The sequence below is a fragment of the Gopherus evgoodei genome, chromosome 7 (assembly GCF_007399415.2).
Source record: "Gopherus evgoodei ecotype Sinaloan lineage chromosome 7, rGopEvg1_v1.p, whole genome shotgun sequence".
Lineage (NCBI taxonomy): Eukaryota > Metazoa > Chordata > Testudines > Testudinidae > Gopherus > Gopherus evgoodei.
The window spans coordinates 85123627-85148063 of NC_044328.1; the positions used below are offsets into that span (position 1 = coordinate 85123627).

Genomic DNA, 24437 nt, shown 5'->3' on the forward strand with positions numbered 1-24437 from the left:
AGGGAGCGAAAGAGGGTATAGAACGCTACCTTGTCGGAATGGCAGTGGGTTACACTGGCTTTGCACAGGGTAGATGACTACACAAGGTGAAGGACAATGGTGAATCGGGTGCTCTGTTTTGTTTATCTTTTTTGTGCATTGGTGCAAGCATCAGGCATGTCAGGAGTGGGAATGATAGACAAGAATCTCAGCTGATGTACCATGACATAGAGCTATTGAAGTCAATGGAACTTTGAGGATCTGCCCCACCATCTGTAAATTAAATACAGACAGAAGAGGGAGTGTGTGTAGATCTGACTAAAATGTAGCTGTTCTCTTTCCATATTTTGCTGACAGGTTTTAGTAATAGATCCAGTACTTAGAAACAGGACATTCACTGGAACACATTTACCCACCACTTTTCAGGGGATTACCAAGTTGAGTTATATATACACAGCAGTACACTTCTTTACTGATGTGCACATCCACCTACCACCACTCCTATAGCACCAAAGAACTGAGTTATCAAATTGAGTGCATTTGTTGATTTTTGGCTTTTGCCACTCCGTACTTAGTTATGTATGAAGTGGCAACTTGGAGAGAGAAGTGTTTTTGAGAAAATGGCCACTAGATAGAGACTGATTACAAATCTAAGAAATCTGTGAAGATGCCTTTTCCATGACCCTACTGAGCCGCCGTGCTCCTGCCTAAGATATAATAACTGTATTACCTCAATAAACTCCCCTTCATAACTGAAGAGGAAGATGCACTGTGAATGTAAAGGTTAATTAGCCATTGCCAGAGACTACTACCTGGAAAGTGAGGAAGATACACATGGAATTTTTTGGCAGCTTGTAGGGGACCTGCTCTGTTCTCTCCCTCCCCCCCCCCAAGGCCACATGGCTATATTAAAAATGACTCTGAAGGTAGGGAGAAGCACTGGTTTTATATACCTTATCCAGAGGCTAGGATGGTCTTCAAAGACTAGGAGATTCGCAGGTTACGAGGGCACTTGGCCAACTACATAGCCCAACGTCTACTGTTCAGCTGTCTTTTCTGACTATAAGGGACTCCTCACTGGCACTCTTGTAGACAGTCCCAGTGGAGGTTCCAAGGATTCCATTTCTCTAGAGCAGAGGTCCTCTAGGGGGACATACAGGAACATTTGGGGGGGAGGGCGTGGCTGGGGCTAGGCCAACCCTCACTGGGTGGGGGGGAAAGGAGCACCACCCAGCTCCACTTCTGGCCCTGGCCCATGCCTGAGGCTACGCCCCCTCCTCCATCTTCAGCTATGGCCCCCTTACTCCTGTCTGCATCCTCTTCCCCCCTCCCCCCAGAGCTGCGGCCCTGCTCCCGGCCCTGGGGGAGAGGCACAGACAGGACTGAAGGGGAGCATAAGGTAAAAAGTTTGGGGACCACTGCTCTAGAGCTCAACCTGCTCACTCTCTTATCCCTTAAGGTGGTCTCTACAGATCAGTGACTTAATTGCATTAGCCTGGGTGGTATGGAATTTATTCATTTAGCCATTAATAAATCTAAGTGGGACAGTAGAAAAAGGTTTCTAACCATCAGAGAAGTGAGGCTCTGGAACAGCATCCCAGTAGGAGGAACGGGGGCAAACAAGCTAATTAGTTTGAAGAGGGAACTTGACAAATTTAGGAATGGGATTATAGGATGGGGTTGCCTGCAATAGCAGGAACTGGACTCAATGACCCAGGAAGTTCCTTCCAGTCCTACCTTCTATGTTCCTTGGAAGGTGTTTGCTCAGCTGTTACCCCTGCAGTCCTTGTTCTGTGAATTAAAGAGAAATTATCTCTGGGGCTCTCAACTCAGCACCTTTCACGTTCACCAAATCCACTTAGAAAACATGATTCTCAGTGTTGAAATCTCAGCCTGTCTGGCCAGACACTGCCGGGTTGGCGAGGAACGGGAAAGATTGTTTGTTTTTATGAGAAAGCAAGGGGAATTGGCAAGTTTGGTGCTGCAAGTTAAAGCTAGAGGAGGGGAATTTTCTTGATCTCAGCCTTATGGTACAAAGCCTAATAAGGAGGCTACTTGCCGATATTTGGAGCAGGGGGTGCATTGCAGCTGCTCTTTGGTTTCACATAGCCATCTGGGAATGGCCAGCAAGGTATCTAATCTCGCTTTTTCCTAATCACATGATCAAAGAGCCCCTAGTGATTGCAACTGATGCCTACATTTCCCTCCCTCTTCTGCAGTGTGCGTATGTTTCTCTGTGACTGTGGGGGCTGGGCTCATTACAGCTTGTAGCGTCAGCCCAGCCTCATTCACCTCTGATTGGCAGACCTCTGAGGTCCTGCCCAGCCTCGGTTTGCTCTGATTGGCAGAGTTCTATGGTCCAGCCCAGCTTTCCTGGAAAGTTCTTGGAAATCTATCAAAGGTATTTCTGTGAACACATAGAGGGGACAGCAGCCAAATGCTTTATAAAACAGAAAACAACTTACAACTTTTCAGCTGAGTCCCTGGAAGGAGCTGACCAATCTGACCTGACCCTGCCTTTTTCCTTGGGGATTTTGGTATATTTTGGAAGCTCTCCCCGCACCCTAATTCTCTGGAGTACAGTGCTGACATCAAGATGTCCATTTCGGACACATCTATTTATACTTTTTGTTTTTTAATGTCAGAACAGTGATGTGAATACAATACAATTCCAGGAATCCGTCACTTCCTGGAACAGATTAAAAGGGGCAAACAAAAGATTACTTAGTTGTGTTTTTTCCCAGAGCTTCATTACTCCTGGAGCCAGCGTCCAAGTAGGTTGCAGTTCTCCCAGCTCCACATTCAGGGAGAGATTATTTATTGATACCTATTTATTGTTATTTCGGAGGTGCTTTATATCCTGACTTGAAAGGTCATTTTGAAGGAGATTTCATTCCTTCTTTTAAAATCGTTTTTCCTTTTCTCTGATCATTTTTATTTTTTTTCTTTTTAATCAGAGCAAGAATATATTTTATTATCTTGAGAAGCACCAAGACTGCGCACATTTTCCTAGCTAAAGTTGCTCAAAAATCAGTAAAATCTTTCTCTGGGCAGCCTGATTTGCTTTCTGCTTGGCTTCTCCCGGTGTGTGAACTCCAGAGTGCAGTGGAAGAGGTTTGTTGGGAGCAGTCCAGTCTTTTTCTTCCTGTGAATTCCTAACTAAAGATTTGTCCTAGCTCCTCTGGGGAACAAAGAAGGCGGTAAGGAAAAAGGGAAGACCATTTCCCATCCTATTGAAGACTTAATGCGTTTTTCTTGGTCCTGGAGTGACATGATCATCTGTGTTCAGGGGTAAGATTCCTTGCAGCCTTCATTTTAAACGCTTGATTTGAGAATTGTCAATAACAGACTCTGGGGCAGATCCTCAGCTGGTATAAACTGGTGTAGGTCTATTCAGGTTAATGGGGCTATGCTGATTTGCATCAGCTGAGTATCTGGCCCTCAGTACATGTGAGTGTCTTTGGTTTCTGGGGGTTTTATATCTTTTGTCTAAGAAGGGCATGAACAGACACCCTGATATCCATGCTCTCTCTATAGCTGAGAAATCACATGGCACTCAAGGTTCTTACAGGTAAAAATTAGAGGGAGAGTCTGACTATGCTATACAATATATCATATGTAAAACTAGAGAGGAGAGAAGCACAGAATAATAGGAGCTATCCGATTTCTCTATAGAAACAAACTACTTACAGGGAAAAGCTTTTCAGGAATTTTTTTTAAAACTGTCTATGTCTAATTCCAAATGAATATATAGAATTAATATATATTTCTTTTTGCATAGCTTTTCTATACAAGGTTATGTGTGTACACATGCATGTGTATACACACAGTGCATTATAAAAATTAAAGCTGGGGAAAGCCCTAGTGCCCCAGATAGCCAATAAGGTGCAAATAAATTCTTGTGCATGCCTAATTTTATCATATAAGTACCCCTGGCTAGTGCATGCATATTGGTATTTGCATGCTCACATGGTCAGTTAGGCACTACATGGGTCATCTACATATGTACGTACCTGATCTGCATGAATATATTAAGCATTTGTGCTCTTGGAAATATTTGCAAGCTCTCACCTTCATTAATGGCTGGCCATGATGTCATTTTAACCATCCTGTTTGCCACTAGAAGATTTTCCTCACAGCATTATACTTTTGCTCTGTCTACTTTTAAGTGACTCAAGTCTGGGGATTTCCACCACTTCCCCTGAGAGCCCCCATGTCTCATAGAGCTCACTATTACAAATATTTTCCTGCTGCTCAACCTGTGTCTTCCTTTGCTTGACTTCACCCATGTTTTCAGCCCACATGATAGTGCTCATAGCCAAACTGCTTGAAATTAATTTTTCAATTTAGGCTTTGCAGGACACTGTCATATGCTTTATTGAAGTGCCAATATATCATCTCTACAGCCTACCTATCATCTATACCTATAACCTGTCCCTCATTCAATTAGGGCAAGTTTGTCCACTGTTTGTCTTTATAAAGCTGCTTGTTCCATTGTCCTCTAAGATTGTATGCATTTTGGACCCAATCCTGCCCTTCTTACTCAGGCAAAAGTCCTGTGGGAGTTGATGGGAGTTTGCCAATATAAGGAGTGTAGGACTGGTCTTCCTGTACTATTTCACTATGTGTGTCATTATGAAGTTTGACTTATCACAGAGGAAATGGTAAATGATACCACCTGTGTCTGCGCTCTTGTATCTTCTTAATTCTCCAGGGCTTTTCTCGAGGAGTCAGAAAAAGTTTGTTTGCTGATTCTTTTAGGACAAAAAGATGGATCTCAACTGGACCTGCTGATTTTTATAAATACACTTTCTTCCACATAGTTCTTTATCTGGTTCATAATAGCAGCTATAGTCACACGTATTCTGTTCATTCCTGATCCTTGACCTCTTTTCTATATTTGTCTTGTTTAGTAGCTCAGCCCTTTTGAATCATCATTAATTAGACTCCATTAATGAGTCCACGTTCCTGCCACACATAAATTTTAAAACTTTCTTTCACTGCAGTGTGTTCATTAGAGGTTCTGTAACCCCAGGCTTTTTTATACGTATGGAAGGGGAGAAAAATCCATGCAGCATCCCCTGTTACCTTTCCCTGGATATTGTGGAAGAACCCTACTGGAAATGCACGGAGGTTTGGGCTACATGGATTTTAGGTGGCAGGATAGTCAGGGAGCATATGGGAGCCAGAGGATGACCACTGTAGGTGAACTCATCTTTCTCCAATCCACACTGGCCCCACTTCACAAGAGCTTTTGTGACTACGGAGAGGGGATTGTACATAGTGGTGTTAGAACAAGTTTTATAGTGGGGGTGCTGAGAGCCACTGAACTGAACTGTAAACCCTGTATATAATGGAAACCACTTCAAGCCAGAGGGTGCAACAGCACCCCCTGCACTCCTAGTTCCAGCACCTATGATTGTACACAGTTTAAAGACTTGAGCCCTTTCTACATCTCTGAAGTGAAATGTGAATTGATTCACAGCTTCCTTTAGTGAAAGGAGAATGGGCTCCCCAAGGTGGCTTCAAGATGAGTCCTGGAGGTTCAGAGTCCGCATTCCATGAGACAATGGAAGTTACAGAAGCAGCATAGTCAAAGCAGGAGCAGAACTTTCTAATAAATGATCAGTTAAGATACCCAGTGATTGTCTAAAGATTCCATTCAAAACCGCTTCCTGGTCTCTCCATCTCCCCCAGACAAATCTTAATCCCCTTCCCAAATCTAGTGTCTAAAAAGCAAAATGGTTCTCATGCTAGCAACAAGAAAACATTTCTTTAAACAAAAGGCTTTGCCTGAGGGCGTAGCAGAAACATTTCCAAGAAGAAGCAAGCTCAATTCTGGAATCCAAGCTGCAGCATTATTGTTCTCGAGCTGGGAATGAGGTCTATGCACCATGGGACCCCTTCTCCCCTACCTTTCACCTTTGTCAGTCATTCATCTCTCTGCAGTGCAAACTGCTGGTGTAGAAAGCTACCAAAACTGAATCCTCCACTGAGGGTAGCATTTGACACCCACTTTTCACAGTGATTACACAAGGTGCAAGGCAGTGGAGGATTAGGACTGTACTACTTCTTTTTGAAAGAGCACAGGCAGTGCCCAAAAGCTATTGAATATAACCCAGGTCAGACTTTTCTTGGAGAAAGTGTCTGTGCTTCCTTCACGACAGTGCTACCATGGAAGGGAATCTTATCCAGAGCCGTTGCCTGCAAAACAAGAGCCACAGAGAAACGCTTTGTACACTAGATATCAGAGAATACTGGTGAAAACCAGGGGCTAAAACAAAGATTTAGCAGGTAAGGTCTTCTGGGATAGAAATTAATAGGCAGGATTCAAAGTCCATGCATGTCATATCTTGCTTTTCCTAAAGTAGAGATTGGCTGAAGAAGACCAGGGATGTATTTGGCTGATGTTTTAACTCACAACAGTCTCTTCTGAAAGTCTGTGGAGCATTTGATTTTGTGGGATCAGTGTGTCATCTTTGACTGCCCTTCATTGTTTAAGAATACTGAATGTCCCTCACTTTAGAGCCAGATTTACCTATGGCCCCATAAATGCAGAACTGTGGAACTCTGACTGCAGCTCGCTTTCTCTCTTACAGGAAAAACTCCCCTTCAATCCTCTGTGCTATTGTTCTTCATGTCTCTCCTTGTGGGTCTTTGTCCCACAATTGGGACACAGCAGGGCAAGAGGGCTGGAGAGAGGAGTGGGCCAAGTCAAGGTAGGGTGAGGAAGATCAGTCTGTAACCTTACCCCTGCCTCATCCACTTTTGTGTGCCCATTAAATGTCACTGTCTATACAAAGGACAAAGTTAAGATTGGAGGAGAAACGCCAGGGACATCCGTCCTCTCTCCTCCTCTTTTTCCTATGATGTGGGAGAATGCTGCAGCTGCCTTTTAAATCTCCATTAGCTTCAGGCAGTCCCTATGTCTCAAGTTGGGGATGGTACTGCATTTCCCTGGGAACACATTTACCTTATTTTTTTGACCCTAGAGAGGTCACCTTGGTGCCAGGTGCAGTAGGGATAAACATTTGAGATGTGCTGCAGCACAGGGTTGAGTGAGGGTGAAGAGTGACAGAAGGCCTGAGCCAGGCCCAGTCAGACCCTCCTATCAGCTGCTCTCTTTTTATTCTCTTTCCTTTAATTTTGCATTTCACTCTTGCCAGCTCTGTAGGATTTTCACATGCAGGAGCAATACAAGTAGGGTGCTGCTCACCTAGAGCACTGACACACATGCTGCTTATTTTCAGCCTCCTCTGCAGGACATGCAGCTTTGTACATTCCCCTGGCAGTGAAAACTCCGGGCTACTTCCTCAGACTCAGAAGTCTGACTGGCAATGAGAGCTCCTTCCTTACACTCAATCATCCTGTACTCTCATCACAGATTAACATTCCGCATGGTACAGAGAAGGACTTGTCACAGACCACAGGGCAACGGGACACATTGCAGCTAGTTGCTAGAAGGCTACAATCCTGCTCCCTTGAAAGATTTATAATCACACTGAACAATGCTCACCATGGCACTACCTTGTTGAAACCCTTCTACCATTATAAACATGCCAGGGCTGGGTGGTTCCAGTTTACACTAAGTTTCCTTCATGCCATTTGAATGCCAGGGCCTGTGTAGTGCCAGGGATTAGCTAGTTATTCTGCTGTGATGGTATTTCAAGATCAGCACACACTTAGCTTCTAACAGACCTGACAAGATCAGGCCAACCTGTAGTGACAGGAAGATAACGGGGGAAGGAGGGGGACGGTGATTCTCCTCTCAGACACACTGTCATAAATCTGGAGTAACGCCACCGAAGTTTAAACCAGTGAAACAGAATCAGGCCCACTGCATGTCATCAGGAATCCTATCTGTATCTCCTCCCCACAGCCTTATTAAAAATGCAATATCTGATATATTAGTTCAGTGGCTCTCAACCTTTCCAGACTACTGTATCCATTCCTTGAAGGACTCTGATTTGTCTTGCGTATCCTGAAGTTTCACCTCACTTAAAACTACTTGCTTACAAAATCAGACATAAAAATGCCCAAGTGTCAAAGCACACTAATACTGAAAAATTGCTGACTTTCTCATTTTTACCCATATAATTATAAAATAAATCAACTGGAATATAAATATTGCACTTACATTTCAGTGTATAATATATAGAGCAGTATAAACAAGCCTTTGTCTGTATGAAATTGTAGTTTGTACTGACTTCGCTAGTGCTTTTTATGTAGCCTGGTGTAAAACTAGGCAACTATCTAGATGAGTTGATGTACCCCCTGGAAGACTCTGCGTACCCCTCAGAGGTATGCATACCCTGAGTTGAGGACCTATGGATTAAAGGAATGTCAGACTCTTGGTAGAGTTACACGGTGTTTGAACTAGTGTCCCTTCCAAGGTGGAAAAAGCCACCCATGCCTCCCTGCATCGAGGGGTTCATCTTTAGCTCTGTGATGTTTGTTTTTTCCTTTTCTACTTCTGTTGGAAACATAACCATAGTGAGGATCTGTTTACAGAACATGTGCTGTAGCACAGCAGAGCAGACGCTGAGCTGATAATGCAACTTTAGGCAAGACAAGCTAAAAATCACACAATACATCCTTCATTTCAGACCCCATCCTTTGCTGGCAGAGGAGAAGATCAGGAGACAGTCGCTCAGAGGCATTGCAGTGGATTTGTCCGAGCAGATCATGCAACCTCGCTCCGTTATGGTCTTCCAGGGAGAATCTGCTCCTGCCTTCATGGTACCTGCTCCTGAGAATAACCTGCCTCGGATGCGAGATCCTGAAGAAGACTTGCTATGCATTGCAAAAACCTTCTCCTATCTGCGAGAATCCGGTAAGGCTCTACCCACCAGCATGAGGTCACTGGGTGAGGAGGCCACAGGGTGTGGGGAAGAACTCTCTGTGAGTCACCTCTAAGAAGAATTTCCTCTCCTAGGAAGGTCGCTGGGCACTACGGTTGGTCTGCTGTAAGTGTCTTGCCCCAGAAGCTGTCACAGCAGAAACTTATCAATGCAACGAGTGGTCCTGGTCTCAGCCACCACACAGTCAGTGTTTATATCACAAAGTAGCCTACCACTAGCATACACGGGAGCTTTGCCTTTAATAGCTCAATTGACAGAAAGGGGAACTGGCTCCTCTGTCTGTGTAAGCCCCAAACACTGCAGAAGTGGCCTCCCCTCCTCCATCCTAAGCACACTGATGAAAAACGTAGGCTGGAAACCTTGCAGGGCTTGGCTATGCCATCTCTACTGTATTTCCCATGAAGCCTGCTCCTGCCTCCCTGATATGAGCAGCCTGTGTTTTCAGTCTAGTGATGATTCTTTCTTTCTAAATGAAATCTCTCTTTGGGATTCCTTTCCAGGCTGGTATTGGGGGTCTATCACAGCCAGTGAGGCCAAGCAGCATCTTCAGAAGATGCCTGAGGGTACCTTCCTGGTACGGGACAGCACCCACCCCAGCTACCTGTTCACACTCTCCGTCAAGACCAACCGGGGTCCCACCAATGTGCGCATTGAATATGCCGACAGCAAGTTCCGGCTCGACTCGAACTGCCTGTCCAAACCCCGCATCTTGGCCTTCCCAGATGTGGTCAGCCTTATCCAGCACTATGTCATGTCCTGCACAGTGGAGAACAAGAATGAGGCCCCTTACCCACCGCCTTCGCCCCTGTCCTCCATGCAAAAGGAGATGGTGGCTGCGGCAGTGCACTTGAAGCTGATACGGCCACTCAGCCGCAAGGACAGTGTCCCCAGCCTACAGCACCTGTGCCGGCTACAGATTAACAAGTTGACAGAGGAGGTGGACCAGCTGCCCCTGCCGAGGAGGATGGGGGACTATTTGAAGCAATATCCCTTCCAGCTCTGAGGTACAGCTAACTGGCCTCAGACCAACAGACTAGAATCTTGATGTCTTTTTGTCTCGTTGAAGCAGGGCATCAAGGGGGTACAGTAAAGACATGGTCATCAGCAGTGATTGCATCCACTTTTCCTCTCCCCTCCCCCAATTCCATGTCTACACCAGGGAGGGGGTTGATGGTACCTGTGAACTGTGGGGCACAATCCAACCTCTGAGCCACAGAGGCTTGAAGGAAATGCTCTTGACACGTGCACACTACTTGAATTTTAGAGCTGCCGTGACATTAGGAGTATTACCATTGTTCTTATCACTATTTATTTCCTTAGTAGCCTCTCTCCTGATATTTTAAAGCACCTTTTAGTCCATTGTTTTTGTTTCTTTTCCTTTCAAGAAATTAGGGATGGACCTGGGCTGGAATGAAGGATCCCAACCCAGACCAAACCCGGAACTCCAGGGCAGTTTGGATCTGGATTCAGATCTGGATTTGAGTGTCACCTCTTTGACCCTGTCTTTGAAGTAGGCCACTCTAAATTCAACATCCAAACACCCCTGGCAACATGGGGGAAACTGAGATTCAGATGAGAGTTTGGATCCAAACTTTGGCACCTGGGCCTTATCTCTGAAACATATGGTCTATTTCCTAAATTCACAAACTAAGAAAGGGCTGGAAATGCTGTGACCTCCGAGAGGTATGTATGGCAGGCATCTGTATATTTCACTGGGATGTCACCAAGGTTGGAGGAATTTTTGGACAAAAACACCTCTCCTCTGCAAGTTCACAGGTTCTGGATATTGAGTTTGGGGATAAGGAAGCCCCGCTCTGTTCCCCTGCCCGCCCCCATCCTCTTTCCCATTTCAAAAGGAAGTTCCCAGTAACACTTTAACATTAACCTTGGCAATCCAAGTCCCAGGCTGATTATCTTGAGGCAGTGTGGGGTCGTGGGCATCTCTCCCACATGGCTTGTGTTTTCTTCCCATCAGTGTCAATCTCTTGACACTGCCCTTGCCTTGGTGAAGCAGGGAGAAGGGTGGTGGCATCCTGGCCTTGGCTCAAAGCCGGCTCTGCTGAGCTGCAATGATGACACATGGTTTGAGGTTATTTATTTATTTATTCTTTCAGTGGCACAGGAAAAAAACCACAACTGTCCCTGCTCCATAATCACCATGCTGCCAAATAACCAGCCGCTCTGCCCTGTTCAGCACTAAATAACTAGCCAACCACCACCGGCAGCTTCAATCAGAATTGTGTATGATTTTGTTATCCCCTGCTTAATTTGCTGGTAGCATCTTCTCACTTGAACAAGACTTAATCTAACTGACACCAGTATTGCTTTTGCATCCCATAATAGAAACAGCACTTGGAGCTTCCTCCCCTTTGCCAGTATCCACACCCTACAGCCCTGCCTTCTCCCTGCCCCAGACCACTATCTGTGGAATCTTTGATCAATGTCTGTTCTGACCCTTAGGTGCCAAAGTGAAGCTGTTACCCCCAGTCCCCTGCCTCTGCCCTCACACAGCAAATCAGTCCCAATGGGCCACATTATCCCCTGCAGAAAGAGGGGACACAGAGTGGGTGAATTCTGCCCAGCAATGAGCATGGAAGAGGGAAGACTGCCTCCTTTGAACCATCATTATCTCCCACCACTTGCCCAACCTCATGGAGACCAGTTCACAGGGCTGTGTGGGAGTGTGTGTGAGGAAGATGCAGCTAGGAAGGGGACACATGGGTCTAGGGGGTGCTGCTCCTCTCCACAGCATCTTCCTTCACCTCTGAACCCTCAGGACTTTAGCAGGCAGTAGGCCCTGGCCTTCATTGGTCCCAGGGCTGGGTGTATTTGGGGAGAGAAATCCCAGCTTGTTGAGAGAGCTGGAATGGGAGGAAGAGACAGGACAAAGCTCCAGGGGATAATAGTCTGATGGAAACCAGTGGAGTTTCCTCTTCCCTAGATAGGAGTATCCTGCCTATGGGACGACATGGCCCAGTGTTTTTAGTTAACGCCCATTTCTTGTCACATTTTTACACACTGATAGTATTGCTGCCTTTGTTTTCCATACTTTGATGATTGACAGCATGCGTGTGTGAGGTCAGGTCTCCCTATTACTGCACCCCTGCCCTCAAGCAGGGGCTGTGGAAAGGCAATCAAATGAGAATAGAACATTAAAAAACAAATAGAAAATACATTAAAAAAAACCTATAAGACCACTGAACAAGGCTTCCTTTAAGACAAGCTCATCTGTCTGCTGGAGGTGTGTGTGTGGAGATCAGGACAGCCCAGCTATGGAATGCACAATAATGATCTTGGAACACCCGTATGACTTGCCAAGCAGAGCTGCATATGTGGCAGGGCTCTGGGAGAGACTCAATCACCATAGTAACGTGTGTAGGGAGTAGGTAGGTGGCTCTGCTTTCTGTACCATCCCCTGGTGACCCCCATTCATCTGTGTTCCAACAGCCAACTATTTTTCTTTGTGGGGTTGGTGCGGGAATTGAGCCTGCAGGTTTCTGAGCTCTTGCCCAAAGAGCTCCTGGGTAGGAAGAGTGGGTGGGAGTCGAGGGTAACAATGTGGCATGCTTGGTCCATCTGACAGTGAGTGAATGCACAGGGAGAGCTGGAGGTTGTAAGCTCTTATGGGCAAGGGCTCTCTGTGATGTTTGTACAGCACCTAGCACATGGGGCCTCTGGGTTCTATTGCAATATAAATAATAATATACACAGACTCCAAAAAATCACTTTCTTCTACCTTGAAACAGTTTTTTTTAAATCATTTGACCTAGATTTTAAATAAAAGTCTGATATTTTAAAGCCATTTAATCTAAAAATCTCTGGTCATATCCAAGTGGAATCATCAAACAGTGACTCTTCATTTAATCTTTTCAAAAAATGAGTCTGAGAACAAGGGACAAGCTCTCAGCCAGCCTCCCCATTCTGCCAAATACACACAAACCCAAGTTTTTATTTTGTAGATATCAGGAGAGTTCAGAGTTTTAGACTATTCTGAGCTGAACATCACAATGTAGGTGAACAGGAATCTGATTTCCACTCCTTATACAATAGTTATGGGCAGCAAACTCACAGGTCTCCAGTTGCCATGGAAGGAATGCTCTCAAATAGTTTATGAAAGCATCTCACCCATCTTAATATTGCTAGTACCTGGGAGAGAAAACCCTCCAGAGTCTAAAATCTGGGTGTAAGTAGGTGCAATGCAACTAGAAGTCTTTTGAAGTGCACCCGTTTACACCAGTTTTGAATTTGGCCCTACTGTAGGCTATACATCTCTAGTACTTCCTTGGGGAGATGGTAGGCTCCTCTTCTGTATTGGAGTCTGGGGCATAGCCCTCTGGCAACGCTGTCAGGGTCTCTGCTCCCTTGCAGGGGGACCTAAAGTAATCCAAACAAAAAAGAGAGCAGAGTCCTAGGCCTTAGGGAAGCCAAAGAGAGGGGAAAAAAAGCACCAGCCCTTCTTTCTGAGGTGGCTGGTGCGCTCAAGGCATTTCCCTGGTTAGCAATCCCTGCTTCCAGGGGCAGGGGGAGCTCTGACTTTCAGTCCTGCTCCAGAGAGCTACCTTGCACCAAGCAGGGACCCTTCCTTTTAGGGTATGTCTACACTGCAGTTGGGCGGTGTCGTTCCCAGCATGGGTAGACAGACTCATGCTAGCTCAGATGGAGCTAGTGCACTAAAAATAGCAGTGGGGACGTTGCAGTGTGAGTGCTGTCTCAGGCTTGCTGCCCAGGCTTGGACCCAGGAGGCTGGCCAGGCTTGGCCTAGCTAGCCTGAGCCACAGCCCTTACCACAATGTCCACACTGCTCTTCTCTGCACTACCTTGAGCTGAAATGGCACACGTCTGCCTGCCTCTGCTGGGAATCACATCTTCCAGCTGCAGTGCGCACATACACTTCAGGACCTGCCCATCTCAAGCGTCACAGGCACGCCGGTCTGAGGCTGATTGTGCCTAGAGGAGCTCTTTAACTCTTTCCTCATGAGAGTGGGGACCTGCCCCACCACAGGCCCCAAGGATAAAGCTCTGCTCTCAGTTACATTGATACTGATCTGGAATAGCTGCATGCACTTAAATGGAGTTACAGTAGAACCTTGCAACACCTCAGAATGGAGGTTGGTTGTAACTCTGACAAAACATTAGGGTTAGGAGCAAAAGTTTCAAAAGTTTACTACTGAACATTGACTTAATACAGCTTTGAAACTTTACTATGCAGAAGAAAAATATTGCTTTCCCTTTTTATTTGTAGTAGTTTACGTTTAACGCAGTACTGTACTGTATTTGCTGTTTTGTTTTTTTTTGGTCTGCTACCTGATTGTATACTTCCGGTTCCAAATGAGGTGTGCGGTTGACTGGTCAGTTCATAACTCTGAGGTTCTACTGTACTCCATATTCACCCCCATGTAAGGAAGTAGAATTTGGATCCCAATTTGGGATTTTTTTCCTTTTTAAAATCCACTGTCTAAAAGTCAAGAATATTGGCTTCTGTTTTCATGGGCCCCCAAAATCCACACTTGGTTCTCTCTACACTGGCCCTGGAATGGGTATTCACTAAAGAACACGCCTGCCAGTACCACACACATGAGACTTCCACTGCACACCGAGGACATGTGGGCAGAATAATGCTGCTGCTCAAGCTGAAGTTGTTAAACACAAACAGATGTGTCTCTGTTGGTTCCATTGGAGGCATGGAGGGGTGGAGGGGTGGGGAAATCAAGGCAAGTCATATGGAAAAATAAAATCAGGAGGGAAGTTGTGAACAGACTTGGAAGAAATATTTGCAAACAATGGAAAGCATTAAAAATAAAAGAAAAGCGCTAAGAAATTACTTGAATCTGATTTTAAAGACTCTGAAGTCAAATTCTTCCCTCATTTAATGTATGCAACCCCTTGAAGTTGGAGGTAGGTCATCTGGAGTATGCATATGGCCAGCTAACACACAAAGGTAGTCGTGCTGACAGGTTTTTTTACTGACACCCTATGTTATCGTAATTATTATTTTCCACTCCTGCATCTTCAGGACATTTTGCCAAAGAAAATGTGTTCATGCTCTGGGAGCCCACGTGCCAAGTTTCGACCCAGATTTAATTTATTTTTACAGCTGAGTTATACATCTCTGAAAATAGGGGTGTGAATGAAAACGCAGACAACACTTTAATTATAACATCATGAAAAGCCTGCTTTAATATCTCTCCTTGAGACGCTAATGTAGTGTGCTAAGTATCATTGCTGCCGGGCCAGCGTATGGCATTCTTTCTGCATGTGTATAATTTCTGGCTAGATACATACAAATGCACACAGAGCATTTGAAGCAGATCTCTAAGCAGGTCGGAAGGGTATATGACAGATCTTCCAATCCACATCTGAAAATGTGCTACAGAAATGCCCTGCAGTTCTTCACAATGAAATAAGCAGGTAAAGTGTGTTCCACACTAGCTTCTACAGTCTCACTTCATGCCTTAAGAAATCACCCTTCTGAACAGACAGCAGGGCCGGCTCTACAGTTTTCGCCACCCCAAGCAGCATGCGGAATTGCTGCCGCAGGCGGTGGGGGCAGGCCATGTGCTGTTAGGGTGGCAGGCGTGTTTCCGCGGGGACGGCAATTCGGCGGCAGCTTCTATGTTTAGCTGAAGCTGCTCCTGACAGCTAAACACAGAAGCTGCTGCCAAATTGCCGCCAATGCTGAAACTCGCCTGCTGCCTTAAGGGCACACGGACTGCCCGCACCGCCTGCGGTGGCAATTCGGTGCGCTGCTTGGAGGCAAAACAACAGGGACTGCCGCCCCTTGCAGATTGCCGCCCCAAGCACCAGCTTGGAATGCTGGTGCCTGGAGCCAGCCCCGGCAGACAGCATGTGTGTGTGTGAGCGGACACCTTTCCCACCCTGCTCTCAAACACAGTGAAATCTCACCTTGTCTCCTGGGGTTTAGCTTTATTATTAACCAGGAAACCAATTATACATTAACATGGTTTAGTTTCAACCTTCTTTCTGGGTTTCGCTGCTCAAGGGTTCCTTCCCCTGGACTGCTCAGCCCATGCCCAGGATCCTCTCTCTGAAGATGCACTCCCTTACAGGCAGATGGGTTAATTAGTCAGCAAAACTCTGAATGAATCACCACAATCCACTTAACTCTTTTGCAGCAGAACCAACACTTGCAGATGCAGTGGGGTGTTTCTAGCAAACCCTGCTGACCTGTTACACTGCATTTCTGGGCCACTGTCCATTTATTTTCACCAGTTATCAGAGTAAATGAAGACTCAAAAAGCAAAATAACTGGATACTCCACATACAGTTCTTCCACTTGGCCCAGCAACTTACTAATGCTCAAGTCTGTGGAAAGCCTGTCTATCACTGCTGCTTCCCATATCTCCTTAGCCATCATTGGTGCATATACAATGGATGGCACCACCATTAATGTCTCCTTCCCCCACTTCACCTGCTGTCCAAGGGATTGGAATATGGAGGAGGAGAATAGTGAGTAGAAGTGGGTTTGAACAATCCCCAGCTTTGGATGCTGATCAGAATTTTGCATCTCATCCCCATCCCTAATTGCAAAGTTAAAATGTTTTGTGCATCGACTTTAACAAGCCCTGCCCCCTAGCACCACAGGTGGGAAATTTTTAAAACCATTAAACTTGGCAGCCCCTAATTAGAGGAACCAGCCAAGAGCAAAAAACAGGAGATAATTAAAAAATAAGATCAAATCTTCCTGAATGTGTAATTATCCAAGGAATGGAGCCTTCCCATTGCAGCTCCTTGCCAGTGCTCCATTCCCAGGGCTACATTCCCAGAGTATGCCCTGCCATTCTGCAGAGCACCTGAGCACCTCCTGATTAGTTAGATTAGCAGCAGCATGGTGTTTCATGTATAAGAGCCAGACAGGATGTGATTTGCAGCACAGGGAGAACAGGGCAACCTGATGCTGCTGTCCTGCACCAAGTAACTTTTCCCTCATAGCAGGATACCAAAAATGGGGCCATGGAGCTAAAGGTCTTGATAATACACTGAGGATCCTGCTCAAACCCATTTTTTCTCAGACGCGTCTATTCTCCACCAACGCCCAGTCCCACACCCTTTTTACCAAGTGCATTTCAGTGTGTGGGGGGAGCGGGAATAAAAGGAGGCTTGAAACATACTCTCAGTCACTGTGGAACATCATCGTTAACCTTGCTTGAGCCTCACGTGGATCCTCCACTCGCAACAGTGCTGGAACAACAAAACTTGTCCCTTGTGCTGCATGCTAGGCAAGGAAAGAGGCCATTGGAAAGGGAGTAGGTGTGAAGTTGCAAAACAGCTGGAAGAGACAGAAGAGGAGAAAGACCTGGATGTACTGGCTAATCAGAAGATGACTATGAGCCACCAGTGTGATGTGGCTGTGAAAAAGGCTAATGAGATCCTAGGATGCATGAGGCAAGGCATTTCTGGTAGAGACAGGGAAGTGTTAGTACCATTATACAAGGCACTGGTGAGACCTCATCTGGCATAGTTGTGCAATTCTGTTCTCCCGTATTTAAGAAAGATGAATTCAAACTGGAACATGTGCAGAGAAGGACTACTAGGATGATCAGAGGAATGGAGAACCTAGCTTACGAGAGGAGATTCAAGGAGCTTGGCTTGTTTAGCCTAACAAAACAAACACTGAGGGGAGATATGATTGCTTGCTATAGAAACATCATAGGAGGGAGAGGAGTTATTTAAGTTAAGCACCAATGCTGACACAAGAACAAATGGATATAAACTGGCCATCAGCAGGTTTAGGTTTGAAATTAGATGAAGGTTTGTAACAATCAGAGGAGTGAAGTTCTGGAACAGCCTTCCAAGGGGAGCAGTGTGTGTGTGGGAAACCCTAATTGGCTTCAAGACTGAGCTTGATAAGTTTATGGAGGGGATGGTATGATGGGACTGCCTATGATGGCATGTGGCTTATCTGTGACTGCTTGTAGCAATATCCCCACCGGCCAGAGATAGGGCAATAGGTGGGGAGGGCTCTGAGTTACTACAGAGAATTCTTTTCCAGCCCAGGTGTCTGGCTGAAGGGTCTTGGCCACATGCTCAGGATCCAACTGATCACCATATTGGGGTCGGGAAGATATTTTCTATGGGGTCAGATTGCCAGAGACCCTGAGGGATTTTCACCTTCCTCTGCAGGTCATGGGTCACTTGCAGGTTTAAACTAGTGTAAATGGTGGATTCTCTGTCACTTGACGTCTTTAAATCATGATTTGAGGACTTCAGTAACTCAGCCAGATGTTAGGAGTCTATTACAGGGGGTATCAGAGGGGTAGCCGTGTTAGTCCGGATCTGTAAAAGCAGAAAAGAGTCCTGTGGCACCTTATAGACTAACAGACGTATTGGAGCATGAGCTTTCGTGGGTGAGTACCCACTTCGTCGGATGCATGTATTACAGAAGGGAGTCGGTGAGGTTCTGCGTCCTGTGATGTGCAGGAAGTCAGACTAGATGATCATAATGGTCCCTTCTGGCATTAAAGTCTATGAGTCTAAGGGTATTTCTACACTATGAAATTAGGTCTATTTAATAGAAGTCAATTTTTTAGAAATCGATTTGATACAGTCGATTGGCCACTGGATGATTAAGGTCCTAAAAGAGCATTCAGGAAGACAAGGCTGTTGCAGAGAAACTAAACAAATTCTTTGCATCAGGTCTTCAATGCAGAGGATGTGAGGGAGATTCCACACTTGAGCCATTCTTTTTAGGAGGAACTATCCCAGACTGAGGTCCCAAAGGAGATTTGGGAACAAATTGATAAATTCAACAGTAAGTTACCAGGACCAGATGGCATTCACCCAAGAGTTCTAAAGGAACTCAAATATGATATTGTAGACCTACTAACTGTGGTATGTAACCAATGACTTAAATCAGCCTTTCATATCAGGGTTGGAAGGGACCTCAGGAGGTTATCTAGTCCAACCCCCTGCTCAAAGCAGGACCAATTCCCAACTAAATCATCCCAGCCAGGGCTTTGTCAAGCCTGTCCTTAAAAACATCAGTGTACCAGAGGACTGGCGGACAATTGATGTAACACCTAATTTAAAAAAAAAGGCAATCCTGGCAGTCACAGGCTGGTAAGCCTAACTTTAGTAACAGGCAAACTGGTTGAAACTACATATATGAACACAATATGTTGGGGAAGAGTCAACATGGCTTTTGTAAAGAGAAATCATGCCTCATCAACCTATGAGAATTATTTGAAGGGGTCAACAAACATGTAAACAAGGGTGATCCAGTGGATATAGTGTACTTGGACTTTCAGAAAGCCTTTGAGAAGGTCCCTCACCAAAAACTCTTAAGAAAAGGAAGCAGTCTTGGGCTAAGAGGGAAGGGTCTCTTATGGATCAGCAACAGGTTAAAAGACAGGAAACAAAGAGTGGGGATAAACTATCAGAATGAAGATTTAAAAATAGCAAGATCCTCCTCCCAGTGGCACATCAGGAAAAAAAAAAGAGTACTGCATGCTACTGCATGTGCAGATCATCTGGCTACATTCTGTGATTGTCTGGCACACAGATTCTCAATGCACAGCAAAACCCTGCTCTTAAAGCAGAGCCAAACCAGCAGACTACATCTGAATTGCTGCCTGGAGGTGCATGAAGGATTCCACGTGTCAGATGGGTGTGAGCTAGGTGGAGCTGGGTAATAGGCAGTGCAGAGCGGTTTGTGGAAGTAATTTATTAGATCTGGTCTATGCCACCAGAGTGATTTTCACCGAACGTGAAACGTAAAATAAATACGGTGCATCTTTTCAGTTGCGTATTTTACAACAACATCAACATCTTCTGCAACAGGGTGCTTCGCTGCTACTTTAATGACCAAACTACTCTTCCCAGCTAGTTCACACACCCTGAGGCACTGAGGTTATTACATCAGCTCGGAACCAGAGTATGTGAGCACCCCTGGATCAAAAGCCTGTCACGGTCACTCTGTAATACTCTGCCCTTCTGTAGTAAGGACTGGATGATAGATCCTTGCACTGAGGAAGGACTTAGATGCCCTCTAGCTTATTCCTCAGTGTCTAAAATGGATTAAATGTAGTGTGGAGGCAGCATATTCAGCTCCTGGTGAGAACTTCACACTTCTTAGGGGTATTTTACCCAACCTGACTGCGCCAGAAGGACAGCCTCCATGACACAGGGCGGGGAATAAGCTACAAGCAAATGGGAGGTGGGTGAAGGGCAAAGGGATCCTTGCGGTCTGGGAGGCATGTGAACAATAACCCGAAGACAAGAGCGTTGAAGCATTTGTTTTGAAACTACACCCTGCCCCTTGTGCATCTTTCGCATACCCTCATATAAAGTGTTACCTGGATTTTGCAAAAAAAGAGACAAGAAAATAATGAGTCAGTCACATTTTAGGTTTTCCCAGAAGGGCAGTGTCCCAGTCTGATAGGTACCACAACAGCATGTTTGCTAATAGTTAAGTATTTCAAACATATGCTCTGTAACACACACTGCATCTGCTGTGCGAAGTGCCAGAAATAAGTGTATATGGGCTTACATGTAGCACTTTGAACTCTGTTTCTCCAAGGTTTAGCATCTGGCAATGAATGTTAAGAGGTTTACATGATGGGAGGGATCGTGACCAAGCTGAGTAACTTCTGACAAGCACCATATCCCAAGGGAACTGCCAGCTCTCAACCTGATTTTGAATCATGCTGCTGTGACAGAGGAAGTGAGCATACGATTCTCACAAGACCATCCTTATGCTTGAGAATATTAAATCTTCCGAATCAGGTAAGGGGTCCCATTCAGTGAGTCTACACAGAGCTAGCAACAAGGGTCCAACAAATAAGAAAATATGGGGGATGCCCCAGGAGCTTTAGAATGGGTCTTAGGTCCTCAGGTCACTGGCGCAAATATAGCCCAAGTCAGTTTGTCTAGAGCGGTCATCACCAAATAGCTCTTTACTGGCCTGTGAGAAATGAGTTTGATTAGGATGACCCAGTGCCCAGTGCCCAGTCCTGTCCATCTAATTCCCAGTGGGCAAATGTCTGCATCAAGAACTGACATTAAAGGTAGTGCTAACTGGCATCTTTGTGGGCAGTTTTAGCAGAGAGGCCAAAAATTAAATAGACAATGTGCAATGAGTGCCTCTTTCTCCCTTAGTGATGATCCCTCCAGATCAGGGATTGTGCACATTGGAGGGAGGGGGCCAATGAATGAGGGAAGCTTGCCCTGTCCCGGCTGGTTTTGTACCTATGCTGGGAACTGAGGACTTAGTATTGAGGACTGGCAATCCAGCACCTTTCACCTGCCCTAAACGCTCACAAATTCAAATGGCGGTAAAATACCCACTAAACTTTATCTCAACCAGTCACTAATAATCGATGTATCTCTGATGCCAGACTGATAGATGTTTATTCTGATGTGCATGCTGTACACGTCAGTGTATATATTTGTGTAGCCACCTCTGTACTCCTGGCAAATTAACCCACAGTAAAGAATAAACTGTACATTGTAAAGAGAACATTTTTATCAGATTCCTGAATACCATGAGTCATAAGAATGTAACAACGGCCATACTGGGTCAGATCACTGGTCCATGTAGCCCAGTGGCCAGCACCAGAAACTTCAGAGGGAACAAACAGAACAGGGCAATCATCAGGTGATCCAACTCCTGTTGCCTATTCCCAGCTTCTGGCAGTGGGGGGTTTAGGGACACCTAGAGCATGGGGTTGCATTCCTGACCATCTTGGCTAATTGAACTCAGTTATAGCTTTGGCCTTCACAACATGCCATGGCAATGAGTTCCACAGGTTGACTGCATGATGTGTGAAAAAATACTTCCTTCTGTTTTTTTTAAATCAGCTACCTATTAATCAGGTGATATCTAGTTCTTGTGTTATGTCAGTGGGCAAATAACACTTCCTTACTCACTTTTCCCATACTATACATGATTTTATAGCCCTTTATCATATCTCCTTTTAGTCATCTTTGTTCTAAGATGAACAGTCCCAGCCTTTTTAATCTCTTCTAGTATGAGCGGATGTTTTCAGAGAACTATCTACGATGACTCCAAGATCTCTTTCTTGACTGGTAACAGCTAATTTAGATCTCATCATTTTGTAGATGTAGTTGGGCTTATATTTTCCAATGTGCATTATTACTTTGTACTTATCAACACTAAATTTCATCTGCCATTTTGTTGCCCAGTCACCTAGTTTAGTGAGATCCCTTCATAACTTTTTGCAGGCAGCTTCGGACTTAACTATCTTGAGTAATTGTGTATGATCTGCAAATTTTGCCACCTCACAGTTCACTCCCTTCATAATATCATGTATTAATATGTTGAACAGTACAGGTCCCAGTACAGCTCCTTCGGGGACCCTGCTATTTATTCCTCTCTGTTGTGGAAACTGATCATTTATTCCTACCATTTGTTTCCTGTCTTTTAGTCATTTAATGATCCATGAGAAGGCTTTCCCTCTTGTCCCATGACTGTTTAGTTTGCTTAAGAGCCTTTGATGTGGGACACTGTCAACAGCCTTCTGAAAGTCCAAGTACACTATATCCACTGGATCAACCTTGTCCACATGTTTGTTGATAACCTCAATGACTTCTAATAGCTTGGTGAGACATGATTTCCCTTTACAAAAGCCATGTTGACTCTTCCCCAACATATCATATTCATATATGTGTCTGATAATCGTGTTCTTTACTATAGTTTCAACCAAGTACGTTTTAAATCAATCCTATGTTTCAAGTGGGTTCACCTGACACAGCTGTGTTTGGAGGGTAGAGGGGTCTGGAATTATATGATTTACTCCTTTTAGCTACAAACAGTTGAAAAACTAAAAAAAATTTTAACGGGATGAGTTCGTGTCCTTTTCCAACTCTATCAGCATTGTGGCAACAGGGTGTCCAGACTCTGCGGGGTCAACCTTCTCTAGCTGATAGAACCTAACTCCTTAATATGGAAGACCTCCATCCAAGCCAACTGTATGGATCTAGGAAACCAGTTACTCTTCCTGGAAGATCTCTTTGGCTTGAGTATACCTTGCTGTCCAGGCCCTAGCTGTTCTCTTGTGTCCCTGTGAGCAGAATGCCTGCTGAGAAGTAAATGGGAATCTCACCTAGCTAGAGTGTGGCTGACAAACTACAAATAAGCTTCTTATGGCCTAGTTGACAAAGGTAGACATCCTTACTGAACTAAATAAACCATCAAAATATATAAGTGATTGTCTCTCCTCTTAACAGCAGCAAAGAGGAGAAAGAGGACGGTACACTCTAGGACGGGGTAGGCAACCTATGGCACGGGTGCCGAAGGCAGCATGCGAGCTGATTTTCAGTGGCACTCACACTGCCCGGGTCCTGGCCACCAGTCCGGGGAGCTCTGCATTTTAATTTAATTTTAAATAAAGCTTCTTCAACATTTTACTTTACTTTTACTTATTTACTTTACATACAACAATAGTTTAGTGATATATTATAGACTTATAGAAAGAGACCTTCTACAAACATTAACATGTATTACTGGTACGTGAAACTTTAAATTAGAGTAAATAGATGAAGACTCGGCACAACGTTTCTGAAAGGTTGCCGACCCCTGCTCTAGGAATTAATTCAGGGAAGTTCTATGGCCTGTTTTACGCAGGAGGTCAGACAAGATGATCACAATAGTCTCTTCTGACTTTATAGTCTACAAATCTAGGGCATGGTTGATGAGCGATAAGTAGCAGGGGCAACTCTGTCTGCTAGTGTTAAAGAGATGCTATTTGCATAAAGAAGAACCTAGCTCTGAGTGTTTGGACAAAAAAATTCTTAAAAATAGATTAAATAAGTAAAAAAATAAAAATACCAGCAAAAATAAGCTTTCATTTCCACACAGATGAGTGGTGCTTGGACCTTCTACAACTGAACAGGGTACCCACCGTATCCCTTTGCATGTCCTGGAACTCAGGAATACCAGAAGATAACAAAAGCTTGTTCCATTATCCATCAGAATCAGAGTGATGCAGGAGCTTCAGATGGGGAGATAAAAAACAATACGAGGATTGAACGTACATCTCCCACATACTAATATGAAGCAATGCAGAGATGGGGTGAGCTTTCATGTCATGCATTGTCCATGTCTCCTGCACTGGTAATCTATCGTTGTATCTTTAGAAAATGATCTGAGAGATTTACCCATCCAAATTCCTCATCTGGTGACCTGCTTCATTTCAGCCTGACCTTGAGATGCTACAAAATTGAGCAACTGAGAAGGAAGCAGAAATATTAAGGTGCCTAGAGTTACCAAGTATCAATTTAACAACATGTTTGCTTTAAAATGACAGCTCTCTCTGCAGAAAGTAGGTCATTTCTTCAATATCAATTTCAGTGTGATGCAGAGCATAGCTATGTTTATTTTAACTGGTTATTCCAGTTACTAGGCAATTCATATGTTGTTTTAAATAAAATAATCCTTTGCAGTGAATAATCCTGGAACAAAGGGTGCGGTTAAATCATTCCTTTACCTAAACAGGTAACAGACGTCTAAGACGGCTATTCATATTTCATCTGTTTAATATAACACAGAACATAGACTAGGGCCAGTGAAAGGATTACAACCAGCACATTTCATATCCTACACCAATCACTACTGGCTGC

At 44.8% G+C, this 24437-nt stretch overlaps 1 protein-coding gene across 2 annotated transcripts; it reads left to right on the forward strand.

The window, feature by feature from the left end:
• The first annotated feature begins 2415 nt into the window (after positions 1 to 2415).
• On the forward strand, positions 2416 to 12642 carry CISH (cytokine inducible SH2 containing protein). Of its 2 annotated transcripts, none has more exons than XM_030568817.1 (3): positions 2416 to 3270; positions 8586 to 8812; positions 9341 to 12642. In XM_030568817.1, the coding sequence occupies exons 1-3, from the start codon at positions 3224 to 3226 to the stop codon at positions 9841 to 9843; spliced, it is 777 nt and encodes a 258-aa protein (XP_030424677.1). In that variant the 5' UTR covers positions 2416 to 3223; the 3' UTR covers positions 9844 to 12642. The 2 variants fall into 2 exon arrangements, with proteins under 2 accessions (XP_030424677.1, XP_030424675.1); XM_030568815.1 differs by lacking the exon at positions 2416 to 3270 and adding an exon at positions 6517 to 6698.
• The last annotated feature ends 11795 nt before the right edge of the window (positions 12643 to 24437 follow it).